The sequence below is a fragment of the Carassius auratus genome, chromosome 4 (assembly GCF_003368295.1).
Source record: "Carassius auratus strain Wakin chromosome 4, ASM336829v1, whole genome shotgun sequence".
Taxonomy (NCBI): Eukaryota; Metazoa; Chordata; class Actinopteri; order Cypriniformes; family Cyprinidae; genus Carassius; species Carassius auratus.
The window spans coordinates 17,772,709-17,786,819 of record NC_039246.1 but is presented as its reverse complement, the minus strand read 5'-3'; the positions used below and the strand labels follow the sequence as shown (position 1 = coordinate 17,786,819).

The following is a 14,111-nucleotide window of genomic DNA, read 5'->3' as shown; positions in this document are numbered from 1 at the left end:
GGCCCCCTGGTGTGGTCGGCTCTCATTCCACCATGGCTCCTCCCGCCATCGACTCCACCGTGGATCATCTACCTGGCTGGCCTCTGGAACACCATCTGGCTCCTCCTGCTCCTGGCTCCTCCCTCCATCTACTCCACCCTGGTACTAAAGTCTATGCTCCCTCTCCATTGCCTGCCCGACGACCGCCTCCTGAACCCCCACCCTCCCTTGGCTGGTCTATCTCTGTTGGTGCAAGGACACACTGTTATGGGAGAGGGTGAACTGTTACAGTTATGGACTTCTGTTCCTTTTGAGTTCTCCTTTTTTGGTCATGTTCTGTTCCTTGTTTTGTTAATTGATTGCTCCCCACCTGTTTCCATTCCTCTTACTTTCCTTGCCATTTTAAACCCTGTCTGTTCAGTTCTGTTTTGTCTGCTATTGATGTGATGTTACAATGATTTGAATATGTTTTTCGATGTGCCCTTTCTACTACTGAGAATCATTAAAAGAACTGTTTATATATCTTCTTCATTATGTTATATTTGGTTATGTTAGTTTGGGGGGGGGGGTGAAAGGACATGGGGGTTCGGGATCTGCCGTGGGGTTCATAGTTCAGTGGTGCCTGGGGCAGAAGAGGGGGGGGGAGCTTCAGGAGCGAGTTCAGCTTCCTGACAGCCTGATGGATGAAGCTGTCCTTCAGTCTGCTGGTCCTGGCTTGGAGACTCCGCAGTCTCCTCCCTGTGATGGCAGCAGGCTGAAGAAGCTGTGTGACAGGTGGGTGGGATCATCTGTGATGCAGAGGGCTTTGCGAGTGGGACGTGTTCCGTAAATGTCCTGGAGGGAGGCGAGAGAGACACCAATGATCTTCTCAGCTGCTCTCACTATGCGTTGCAGAGTCTTCGGGCAGGGCGCTTTGCAGACACCATACCAAACAGTGATGCAGCTCGAAAGGAGGCTCTTGATGGTGCCTCTGTAGAAGGTACACATGATGAGGGGCAGTTCTCTGGCTCTCCGCAGTTTGAGGAGGAAATAGAGACGCTGTTGTGATTTTTTAGCCAATGTTGCGGTGTTGTCGAATATAGATTAATCAATTAAAGTTATTAAATTATATTCAGTCAATATCAGTGAATGATTTTCTTTTAACATTAATGACAGGCAGTGCGTTTATTAGGCTGTCTCTTTAAGCATGCATATCCAAAAATACTGTACATGTGTGTTTTCTTTCTCATCGGTTTACATTCACGTAAGATAAAAATGTGTTTTTGTATATACTGCATATTGGTTGACAAATATGAAAGAAGTGAATTTCTGCCTGGAACAACCTTTTCTACAGTCGAAATACACGGAACGGTTCGAGAACGGACACAAACCTGGAACCTGTCCCGTACTGCTAACTGTTGTTCTTTGTGCTCATGCTTGTGCTTTGTGTGCACTGCACGCAAACAGGGTAAGTTCAGGGAATCAGTTCTCTGAAATTTGGAACCGGTACTAAAATTGAACTGGTTTTCAATACCCAACCCTGATATCAGAAAAAAATTATTAAGTGACCAGGTGTAAACAGCCCCTAAAATTCTTTGAATGTAAACTGCTTTTATTTAGAGTGAGAAATACAGGGGAGTGGCTTCATTACATCAGCTATATATCACTTTGCTCACAACTGATTGGTCCAGTTTGGGTTTGTGATCTTGAAACCAGAATAAAACTTGCTCCACAGCAGGTTAGCCATGTATTCAGGGTATCGAGAGTTTGCTCAAACTAAACGTGAACTTACCTTGAGAAAAATAGGCCTCTGGGCAGTTAAAAAAGTTCACAGTGAAACGAAAAAAAGATAATATCATAGCTGAATGTTTTCTCAAAGTTTTGGGATTCCTTTGGAACCCATTTAAATATTTTGCTGGCCACCTGCTATCCTATGGGGACTTATCAAAGTGAGAATCCCTATTTCCTTGTTCAGCCTTTCTGATGCTTCAATTTTAGAGTCATGCTTAGGATTACAATGAGATGGTTTATTAAGTATGTGTGGCTGACCAAACCGGTTTTACCTTGTGGAGAGAGAGCTAACATCAGAATCAGAAAGAGCTTTATTACCAAGTATGCTTGCGCATACAAGAAATTTGTTTTAGTCACATAAACTACTAGTACACAGAGACAACAACAACACACAGAGAGACTAAAAAATTAAAAATATATTAATAAATAAGATGGACTATTCTGACCATGCTTTTCATACTTTCCTGGACCTTGACACTGTTATTTATTTGGCAGTCTATAGGACAGTCTCAAACCTGCCAGTTTTCATCAAAAAATATCTTAAATTGTGTTCCAAAGATGAACAAAGCTTTTAAGGGTTTGGAACGACATGGGATGGAGTATCCCTTTAATAATGAATAATCACTTGATTTATTACCTAGAAAAAGGTGAACCTAGAATACCTTATTACTTCCAGTAAAAACTCTTTCCATAAGACTCAAAAAGTGAAAATTCAGTCACTTCCATTTGTCAATCTTTGAGCTTTATCCATTCATTGTATCTATTTAGTAGTTGTTAGTTACTCTTGTCTATTACTTTGTTAATAAAACTATTTTTTATTACACCTGTGTGTTCCTAGTACAGTAAAAAGTCTCTACAAGTTAACGATATCTCACAAATCCTTCAGATTGGACAGATTGCAACTTTCTATTGATTGTAATTCTTATTTATTCAACTACCTTCCATGATTGTTCTTTATTGTTAAGGTGCAAATCCTTGGCTGGTGCCCCATAAAATAGTATGACCAAAACGAAATGTTTATATTTATATTTAAGTCCAAAGCCATTACACTGGTGGTGCTACATATTTCTAAAATCACTTCATTTAGTGGTGCCCCGTGTTTGGCTTTCTAACATCTGATATCACTACAATAAGAAAAGTAAAAGGTAACTGGATAAAAGCTTTAACTCATCCATTATGAAGTCATGTCAAATGATGCTCTAAATACAGCATGGTTTCTTGGAAAGTCAGTGTGCTACAGTATATAAATAGATGCGCAGGTGTGTAAAAGAAGTCCTAAGAGTAGATATGCCAGGCAATAAGGTTAATTCATCAGTGAAGGTCAATAAATGAAACGGGATACTCGAGAGTCATCGCAAAAGGCCATGGTAAAAATGGGATTGCACAGACAAGGGTGATGTGCCAGCAGAGTCATGTGGAACTGGACACATTGTGAGAGTGAGACTGAGATGCCATTCTCCAAACAGTCTTTCACAGTCTTCAAAATTTTGTTGTGGTAGTAGGATGTTTTAGCAGTGAAGACATTTGCTGAGAAGGAAGAGAGGAGAGACTGATACACACTGAGGTCGGTAGAGTTTCTTGATTTCTGCCATTTCCTCTCTGCAGCCCTGAGTTTAGAGCGATGTTCATGGAGAACCTCGGACAGCCAGGGGGCAGATGGGGAGGTGCGTGCTGGTCTAGACAACAGTGGGCAAAAGTTGTCCAAGCAAGATGTTAAAGTGGAGCAAAGAGTGTCCGTAGCGCTGTTCGTCTCCAAAGCTGAAAACTGAGAGAGTGCAGGAAGCGAGGATGAAACCACAGAAGATAGGCGAAATGAAGAGAGTGAGCATTGGTTCCGTCGAAAGGTGACCTGCGTTGGAGTGTGTGTCGCTTCAGGAGTAAGTGCTAGGTTAGCAGTAATGAGGAAGTGGTCTGAGGTGTAAACTGGAGCAACTGAAGAGTTGTCCACAGAGCAACAGCGCGTGTAGATGAGGTCCAGTTGGTTGCCTGATTTATGAGTCGCTGTAGTAGGCACTTGCTTGAGATCAATGAGGCGAGCAGAGTTTTGAAGGCTGGGGTTTATCTAGGTGGATGTTGAAGTCACCAAGCAGTAATAGAGGAGTACCATCTTCAGGAAAGTTTGATAGCAGCACATCCAACTCCTCCAAGAAGTTTCCCAATTGTCCTGGGGGATGGTAAATGACCACAAAGTGGATTTAACTAACCCTTTAAACTTGCACGAACCCGGTAGTGAGATTTTTGGCACAGAAGTTCTCTGTCATACATCCAAAAAGTTTTTTCTCATGTTTAGCATGAGAATCCAAATATTTATCAGAGTAAACAACTCTGAATGCATGAAACAGAATTGCACCCTCTTTAATAAAAATTGGCAGTAGGTAGCGACAAGTCATAACAAATAAATAACTAAACCAGTCATTCAAATATATTTTTTTAATGATTCATTCGGGGACGAAACAAAACTTGTTCTTGTGTTGCTTGGAAGATGTACAACTTTCCGGCGTGGTTTTGTACCTATTTATAGTGAAAAGACTACATTTTTCGAAAATTTAAGTTAGTTACTATTAAGTTACTTACTAACTAGTTCACATTTATCACATTTGTAATGGTGCCCATGTTCAGGGAAAACCGCAATCTTGCTTGTGTGATAACTCTTTACTATATTATAAATATAAAATTCACATACTTACTATTGGAGCATTTTTGTCCACATAACTCGAATATTGGAATTTGGTCATTTTTATGCTATTTTTGCCCTAAGCTCCCATGTATGTGCGTCAAATCAAAATCCACAGACTAATTCAATTTCGAGGAATAAAAACATGACAAATTAAATGGTTTAATAAAAGCAAAAGTTTTTAGCCTCAATTAAAAACTCCTCAAAATTCATTGCCACCATTAAAGTCCTCAAAATTCATTGCCACCATTTGTCTCATTATGGCCGCCACGCTAAAGCTTTGTCACATTTTGCCACTCCAGAGTCAAATCAGGGCTGCTCTGCCAAAGTTTCTTCATTTTATGACCTCTATACCAATGAACTGCAAGCAAGAGCCTCCTAGAGTTGGGGTACTCATACTCGAATCCGGTCTTAAGTAGAATTTTGGATTCTGACTCCGATGCATTTTTATTGGACTCAGACTTGAGTCCAACCGAGTCCAGGGACAGTTGACAGAAATGTCACTGTCTTGATGCATTATCACAAAAGTAATATTCAGTATTTTCATGTGTTTTTAAGTCTTGACTAGTACTTGAAATCCAAAGGGTATTTCTGTATTCACACACCGAAAACGCGCTCACAGTTCTGTTATTGCTACACATTTAAACAAAAAGTTATGTTAAACTGTTCATCTGATCCTGCTATTGGTGTCTTTGCTGTTTGCATCATTAGGCTTATTTAACTTCATGCAGCAATGCAAAGATTGGCTGCCGCCTGACAAAAGCAATGGATTATGGTGAGAAAATGTCTTGACTTTTTTTTAATTGGCGCAGCTTCCGCCGCCTTAGTATCACATGTGCCATCAAAGACTAGCTAGCCATCTATTTCAGGTGCTGCAGTTGCTCAAAATTGTAAATTGAAAACAATTCCGTTTTTATAACAGTAAAATCTTTTTTAGTGTAGTTGCAATGCTGTCACATAAAACCTAAAATACTGATAAAAGCATACATACCCACACTTTTTTGGCATTTAAATAATATGTTTATGTTGAAAATTATTCATGAACTGATAGCAAGGTATCAGGAAGTTTATAAAAAGTGTTTCTGCTGCTCATTAAAAGGTTTCTTAAACACCTGTGTGTTTGACAAATACTGACTTTATTTCACTTTACCTGTGATAAGAGTATGCAAACACTATCTGTAAGTGTCCATCTTGATGTCTCCACTTTTAATTCCTCCAAGACTGCAAGCTGCTACTCTCGCCAGTCGGTGGCAGGCTAGTACAGTTCATCTCAAACAAGCCTATTTTCTTTGTCAAATCACTGTTCATCTTGTATTTTTTCATGGATATCAAGAAAATGCACATCACAATCCACATGACTCCAAGTCCATCAGTTAATGTGTTGTGAAACAAAAAGCTGTGCGTCTGTCCATCGTTAAGGTAGATTAATTTTACAGTCATTTCAGGTCAAAATAGAAATCCATAATGTATATAAACGCTTACTCCAATTGAAAATGTTCTGTTCTTTGAAAAAGCCCTGTTGTTTTCTCAAAAATCTAACTTCACTGACATATTTGTTTAAATTAGATTTGGACAGTTTTCAGATAAAAAATGAAACCTGAATTTACACCATCCTGTCCAAAATGGCACACTTCATGTGCACTTGCTGTCCTGCAGACCTTCAGTGGCTGCTGCATGTGTGTGTCTGTTCACTCCACGAGATCGAGGATGTCCAATTCTTCATTTTAGTTTTTAGAAGTAGTGAAGCAAGTGCCTCCTTTATGCACCCTCGATGCTCATTGCTGCCAAGCCCACATTGAGGCAAGCTCCAAAGTAGACTTCTACCCGACAGTCAAAGCAGCATGACATCATGAAAGTGTGCACTCAAAAGAAGACCACGAGGGTTTAGGGTGTGATTTGTGACAGGGTCTAAGATTCCTGAGTCCATGTCGGCTTCCTGGTGTGGGCCTCATGGTCCACAGCAACCCCACTGGGTCTGTGCCTTCATAAGTGCCTCCCAAACTTTCATCTTTGATTTTTAAAGCATTTAAAATAAGTTTTGTATGCTCATCAAGACTACATTTATTTAATCAAAAATACAAAAAACTATAATTCTGTCATATTTTATTGCAATTTTAAATATCTATTTAAAATGTTCTATTTTAACATACTTTAAAATATAAATTAGAATTTATTCATGTGAAGCAACGCTGAGTTATCAGCATCTATTCTCCAGTCTTCAGCGTCCCATGATCCTTCAGAAATCAGTCTAATATGCTGATTTATGATCATTGTTGGCATCACATCCATATTCTAGAGTGCCCATGACAGCCACAAGAGGGCACTCCTTTCGTCTCATTGTTGGATGGTTTTCCGACAGGTTTCCATCACCCAGAGAAGGACTTTGGAAGAACACGTCTACGATCTTCTATGTTCGGCTGCCCTGGCAAGTTCATTACAAAGGCAACGACATGGGAGTAAGTGATTAATGACAAAATGTTCATTTTGGGGTGGAGTATCTCTTTAAGTTGATTATCTAAATGAGGGCCACCTGTGCTTAATTAGTTGATATCTGAACATTCCCCTCCCGAATGGTGTTAATAAAACATATTTTTTTGGGTGAACTATCACTTTAATTAGATTTCTCATTATTGGCTTCAGACAATTTCCAGTGCACAAAGACTGACAGATTACTATCTGCGCTGTTGCTTAAAGGGTTTACCTTCTTTCATACATTTTTAACATTCTTTGTACTTGTAATTATTACAGAATCACAAATACCCCAAAAAATAAATAAAAAGCCCCCCACACACACACAAGTCATCACAATTTCGTCCGCTTATGCGGGTATCCGCCCAATCTGGCATCCATATACCTTGTGTTGGAGTTATGTATGTGAGTCAACACTGGATGGAAAATATAGAGACACTTGTACAAGGACATAAAAACACATGGATTGAAATTACATTATTATGGTATGCAACCGATCGTTATGTTGTCCTTTAATACTGTGCAGATTACTACGATGATATAGACGCATTTTCTTGGGCGTTTTCTTAGGTGGTGGAGCTTCGGTTGCAGTTTTTGGGATGTTTCTGTCCTGCAAAATGTCATGCTAAATTACGGTTTTTACACTGTATTACACAAAACACAAAACATTGAAACAGAAAACGGATACTCTAAAGGACTTATAAACGACCTTTGCTACTGTAAGCACACAACCAAAAGTGTCAAAGGTAACATTTCGTCATCAGCATTAGCCGATGAGCTACACTTAAGGTTCTTCATCATTACAGGCATTAATACGACAATCTGATAGCTAGATCATCTATCTTCCATCCATATTTCTTATTATTAATCATAATTTTCTAAAGGTACGATTTGAAATATTTGCAGAAAAGTACAATTCGCAGTTTTCTCTTCCTTCGGCTGGGTCTTAACACCACCGTGCACAACTTCAGCTAAACTCATGTCTCATGCCAAGTGGTTGTTGTTTCATTCATAATTTTTCTATGGTAACGTGAAGTTTAACTGTAACTGTAAAGTGAATATAATGCTGCAACTTAAATGTTTTTGGTTGTTGTCGTTGTTTTTCCAGACATTTCTGCCCCGACGCTGTTTGAATCAGTATAATATCTGATACGGAACCTTTCCTAGAAGAAACATCATATCGGACTCATTTATATCATGTTGGCACCTATAAGGTACAGACATTTTTTTCACACGTCCCTTACATTTTTTTTTTTTTTTTTTTTGCAAAGACAGACACTGGTGGCAGCGTTAGCGCATATGCAGCTGGGTGGAAAACATATAGCCTACGTTACCATGTTGTAGTTCATTTCACAAACGCTATCGTATCATCGTTTATCAACCCTCAATTTTTTTTAATATAATTTATTTATTATAATTTACTCTAATTACCATTGTACCAAAGCCCATTTTTTTGTCTTTCTTGTTAAATTATATGACAATGAATTTCAATGCTGACTGAATGTTAATTTACTTCAAAAAGAACGGGGAGCAGAACAAAAACATCATAAATATGGTCGACATAATTCTTGCCTTGTATTCCAATTCGTCGGAAGCCATATAGCAGTTGTTTGAAGGTCAATCATGAAAATTCTCGAAATAAACGTCGTTATTGACTGAAAATTCCAAATCCTCATCAGCTATTCTGAAGAAGAGAGCGAAGTCCGATTCATAACCGTTTGTGATTCGGATCTTTTCAATGAATCAGTTTTGAACTAATTGGTTAATCATTTGGTTTATTTACCAATAGATGCTTACCCAAATCTCTGCCACTACTTTTTTTATTTATTATAATTTATTTAAACATACTTGATGATACACAACCATGCTGTTTAATAGAATACAAGACATTGTTTATACAGTTTTCAATCTCATTTCATTTGTATAGGACTGTGAGCACCGAGAGGGGGACTTGTCCTCTGCTGACTGTTCAGCCCAATCGAGCACAGGTGGACGAGAAATTTCAGATTGTCATAATGAATTTACTGCCAAATCAAAAGGTGACGCTACACTCTCTACATCAATCAGAGGACAAGGACTTCTGGGAGGCTTTCGGACACTACATCAGTGATGAAAACGGGACAGTGACAGGTGCACAGTCAGTCTAATGAATGACATTTAGAGTTTTAAAGGTATTATGTAATTTAGTTCCTGCCAACAACCTACAAAACCATTCAAAAGTTGAATCAGCAAGATTTTACAGTAAGATTTTCTACAATACGCTCAAGTAACATTTGTCAATACTGAAAACATTTGTGCTGCTCAAATTTTTTGCTCAAACCATGATACATTTCAAGATCCTTAGGAGAATAGGAAGTTCAAAAGAGCAGCTTTTATTCGAAATATAAATTTTTTGTAATCGTATAAAAGTCTTTATTGTCATCTTGGACCAATTAGTTAATCTCTACCAGATAAAATCCTCCTGAAGGTGGTGCGTAGGCTACAAATATAGTTAATTCCTTAACTATGTTTACTATAGGGAGATAATGAAAGGACCTAAACCTAAACTACATTGAATGATAATGAATAACCTACTTTGACCAACATAAAAAAATTGAAATTTAGTGGCCAAAGATGAAAGTTTGGGAGGCACCTATGAAGGCACAGAGCAGATGGGGTTGCTGTGGAGCATGAGGCCCGTGCCAGGAAGTCGACCTGGACTCAGGTAACTGAGGCTGGCAAAATCAGATGTTTTTAAGTTTAAATTCCCTTTTTAAACAAATGAATACAAAAAGTAAGAAGTACTGTAAGTCTTGGACGAGTCATCAATTTCTTCAGCATTGTCCTCCACTAATCTTTGATTCCTGTCTCTTGTATTCAAGGCTGCGTAAGATGAATATACTCACACCAATAGTAATTCACATCTCAGTATACAATGGGCATCTCTCTCAAGACTTCAGCCAGCAAACACCCTTGGCAAGCAGTGTCACTGAGCGCTGGTATGTTGCTCCAGGTGTGCAGAGGGTGAACATCAGGGAGAATGGAGTACGAGGAACTTTATTTCTTCCTCCAGGTAAACACACCCACATAATGATGTAAAGATGATACAGAAAAAAAATCCATATATATATATATATATATATATATATATATATATATATATATATATATGACAAAGTTGATTCATTTCTAAATTTTATTACTGTATTTTTTTTTTTTAAATGGCAGTATGACTGTTAGTATCATAATAAAAAAACGTAATATAAATAATAAAAGTTCTTTAAAAATATTTCTAGAAATAGTTTGGCATAATCTTTTATTATTGCTTAGCATTGGAAAAAATTTTGTCTGCCGATTCAAGATTATGTTCAACTTGTTTAAACATAAATGTCGAACCCCTCATGACATGTATTGTATGTCAAGGTCGCTATATCTTTTAAAATATATGAGATGATTTAACAAATTTATGACAAGGCAGTTTTAGTTCAGGTTGTAAGATGTCAAAATTGTTTGAGTTAATAATCCAAGAGACTTAGAAATACCTTTTATTAAAAAATATATTTAATTTGATATACTCGGATGTAAGAAAAAATATATATTACATTTAATACACGTTGCTTGACACATGGCATTGTAATGCAGTACAATATTTACTGCAAGCTGTTTTTTTGTTTATCCATTTTACTTGATGTATGTCACAATAAAAAAGGACATCTTTCTATTTAAATTAAATGAGAACCACTTGTATGCTTTCACCCAGCGGGTTATTACTGAGTACATACAGACGATTGTCTTGGAGACTTTTAGGTCCTGTAAACTGCTTGTAAATAGATTGCCATGTGTTTTTTTAAGGTCCTGGGCCGTACCCAGGAGTGCTGGACCTGTGGGGAGGAGGTGGTGGTTTGGTTGAGTATCGTTCTGGCTTGCTTGCATCTCATGGCTTTGCATCCATGGCCCTCGAGTACCTCGCTCCAGAAGAGCTGAGAACAGCTGATGTTGATGTGTCGTACTTTGAGGTAATGTCATTCAAAACGTTTGACAGTCTCCTAAAAGTGTAGCGACTCTGACATGATATCCTTGATGATCTGCAACTGTCACCGACCTGTCATTTCATTTGTCACCCATGCATTTTGGTGCACTTCCAGTTTCCCTCTTCTCAGGTCTTTCTGTCTTCATATTTGTGTGTGTGCATATAAATATACTGTTCCTGTAGAAAGCATACCAGATCCTGCAGAATCATCCGAAGGTACACAGAGACCGTATGGCAATGCTTGGGCTGTCTTTTGGAAGTGCCGTCACACTCAGTATGGCAGCCTACTCCAAAGTCATCAAGGTTTGCTTCACCTACACACATGGACAGTTATCTACATTTAAAAGCAGCTTTTTAGCTTTTAATGTCATATTACTGTGTTGTAGCCCCAGTGCTGTGTGTGTATCAGCGGAAGTCATGTGTTTCCTGTTGATAAATCCCTCTTTGAAGTCTTTGAGGAAATGAAAAAGTGAGTGAATATTAAACATTATTAACATTATTATCCGACTGAGCCTTATCCAAAGCTTTGGTGGTTCTTGAACTTTGGAGTTTGAAGAATGTTTGGAGAAAATGTGACCTTTTTTATTAAAGATAATCATATTAGTTTAGTTATCCAGAGCATTTGAGGGAAATTTTCCCACACATTTAATTGCTAGAATATTTAAACGAGAAGATTGTAAAAAACATTTACAGTCCTAATCATGATCCTTATCATAAACGTTTTTTTTTTCTTCAGGTATATGGGTAGGATATATATGAATAAAGAGAACCAGGTAATACACAGAGACATTATCTTGCCAATTCCCTCAGACCCAGCTCTCAAAGTGGATGTAAGTACAGTTTACAGATTATCTAGATTTGTTCATACGTGGTCTTTTTCTTTGTTGTTGTTTTTAATGTTAGCTCTGTTTTTTCACACACACACAGGTTGGGAGAATAAAGTGCCCTCTTCTGTTGGTGAACGCTGGTGACGATCAGAACTGGGCTTCTGTTGAATCTGCTGAAGATGTGAGTCACGTATGTTTCACTTTGGCTAAACTGAACAAATAACATTTATGATTTCATAAGATATCTGAAAAGAACAGCACTTGTAAAACATTTGACAGTAAGACAGTATTAAAGGAATAGTTACCAAAAATGAAAATTCTGTTATCAATTCATGCACATCAGTTCACCCCCCCCCCCCTTTGTATCAGTAGTATTGATTACTAAAATAATGAAAAGCTGAAATAAAATATAATTAGAAAAACACTTTTTTTAATGTAGAGCTGAAATTGTTGAAGCACTAAAACTATTTATTATTATTATTATTTTTTTTTTTTTTATAAATAAAATATTTTTAAATAAACACTTACTGAAACAAACTAAAATTAAAATAAAAATTGATCAGATAAAAACAAAACCGTAATAGAATGTTTGCAAGAGTTTTGGTGACCATTGACTTCCAGTGAACGGACAAATATAAAAGACTGAGATATTTCTCAAAATATGATATATTATTGTGATTATATTTTATAATTTAGACATGTGCTATCAATCTTGGCCACTAGGTGCCACGATCACTATAAACATGAAATCTTAGGAGTTCTTGGAAACTTAGATCCTTGATATGGGTATCTTACACTCAGATGGAGATGATGATGGAGAAAGCAGGAAATCGACACCTGTTGACGGTCCTGACGTATCCTGACGCAGGTCATCTGATTGAACCTCCATACTCGCCTCACTTCAGAGCATCTAACTTCATCCTGCAGGAAATTAAGGAGAAGAGTAAGCATGCATGAGCTACTGTTTCTTTTCCTTCATGCATTTTTTTGTGTATGATCAAAGTATTAAGACCTTCTTAAATGTATGATCATATGTGCAATGTATTCCTTGAACATTCACTGAATCTTTTGTTGTTGCTGCAGTTGTCATGCTGTGGGGTGGACAGACGAAACCGCACGCATACGCTCAAGAGGACTCATGGGAGAAGATTTTAACATTTCTGCGCCAGCACCTCTACTTCAGTTCAAACTTTGCAGTTAAAGCCAAACTGTAGTTCTATCATCTAGAGCAATTCAACTTTATTTCAAACAATGTTGATAATGATCGCCAGCACGTGTTACTTTTCACCTTGGTATCTGTAAAAAATTAAAGTTGAGCAAGTATTATATTTTTTAATACTTTAGTAGTATAAGTTACACATAAATGCATTATTAAGGCTTGTAATGATGTTATAGGTTATGATGACAATAACTAAAGGCATTACAAGAACAGTTTAGGATGTGCTGAGCAATATTTCTTGATGCATTAAATACAATATTTGGGCAGTATTTTTTTTATGTACTCCTGTTTGTACCCAAAATCCATTTCTAAGAATGTGTTAGAAAGGCAAAGTTGAAATGAGATCAGTCCATTCTCTAATTTAACTGTTTAAAATTGATTTTGGGAAAAAATAAGTATTTTCTAAAGCGAATATCATGATTGTTATATAATTATGATAATATTTTGAACAGGAGGACTGATGCAAAAGCCACCAGATTCTAGATTTTAAAAACAATGACAATAATATTTAGTTTGTTTTAAAATTTGTAAGTATAGGAATGTGATATAGAAATGTAATTCACTTTGAATGTAATATTGAATGCCATGTTTTTAAATTCACAAATCAGTTGTGGATGAATAAATATGCTATTTTAAAAACCCTGTCTTTTTCATTTAAAAGTGAAAGTGTTTTATTTTTAATTTATGTATATTGTATATTGCTTAGGTATTAAGTAATTACAATTAGGCTTATGTTTTTTTTCCATCTTTTTTTTCTGTTGCATTTGGCTTTGGTGGGATGACATTGATGCTTGGGGGAGAGACAAAATGTTTGTTTTAGTGTCTAAAATGTAGAACAACTAATTCCAAAAATGGAGATAATATTTTAACACAGTTTTATTCTGTTAACATTAGGTTTCCAAGGAAAAAGCTAATAAAAAATTAAGAAGTGTTTTACATTATTCATAATGCCACATAGAATCATCGATTTAAGAAGGTTTTTTGGTTTTTGTTTATCGAAAGAATTAAGAATATGTGGAAAGTATGATTACTAAAATTATGAAAAGCTGAAATAAAATATAATTAGAAAAACACTTTTTTTAATGTAGAGCTGAAATTGTTGAAGCACTAAAACTATTTATTATTATTATTATTTATAAATAAAATATTTTTAAATAAACACTT

At 36.8% G+C, this 14,111-nt stretch overlaps 1 protein-coding gene across 8 annotated transcripts; it reads left to right on the top strand.

Annotated features, from left to right (window-relative positions):
• The first annotated feature begins 6,782 nt into the window (after window positions 1–6,782).
• LOC113061318 (acyl-coenzyme A thioesterase 4) lies at window positions 6,783–13,586 on the top strand. 8 transcript variants are annotated; one of them, XM_026230356.1, is made up of 12 exons: window positions 6,783–6,879; window positions 8,001–8,106; window positions 8,820–9,022; window positions 9,497–9,596; window positions 9,754–9,944; window positions 10,724–10,887; window positions 11,085–11,204; window positions 11,288–11,370; window positions 11,638–11,731; window positions 11,829–11,918; window positions 12,530–12,671; window positions 12,812–13,073. In XM_026230356.1, the coding sequence occupies exons 2-12, from the start codon at window positions 8,090–8,092 to the stop codon at window positions 12,940–12,942; spliced, it is 1,335 nt and encodes a 444-aa protein (XP_026086141.1). In that variant the 5' UTR covers window positions 6,783–6,879; window positions 8,001–8,089; the 3' UTR covers window positions 12,943–13,073. The 8 variants fall into 8 exon arrangements, with proteins under 8 accessions (XP_026086141.1, XP_026086173.1, XP_026086179.1 ...); XM_026230388.1 differs by lacking the exon at window positions 6,783–6,879 and adding an exon at window positions 7,247–7,377 and having other exon boundaries at window positions 12,812–13,586; XM_026230394.1 differs by lacking the exon at window positions 6,783–6,879 and adding an exon at window positions 7,247–7,377 and having other exon boundaries at window positions 11,829–11,909.
• The last annotated feature ends 525 nt before the right edge of the window (window positions 13,587–14,111 follow it).

What these genes read in the sequence shown, in the direction of transcription:
- LOC113061318 (XM_026230388.1), top strand. An exon ending in TTGATGTGTCGTACTTTGAG is followed by an intron (nt 10,888 to 11,084) that starts GTAATGTCATTC and finishes CTGTTCCTGTAG; the next exon opens with AAAGCATACCAGATCCTGCA. An exon ending in ACCCAGCTCTCAAAGTGGAT is followed by an intron (nt 11,732 to 11,828) that starts GTAAGTACAGTT and finishes ACACACACACAG; the next exon opens with GTTGGGAGAATAAAGTGCCC.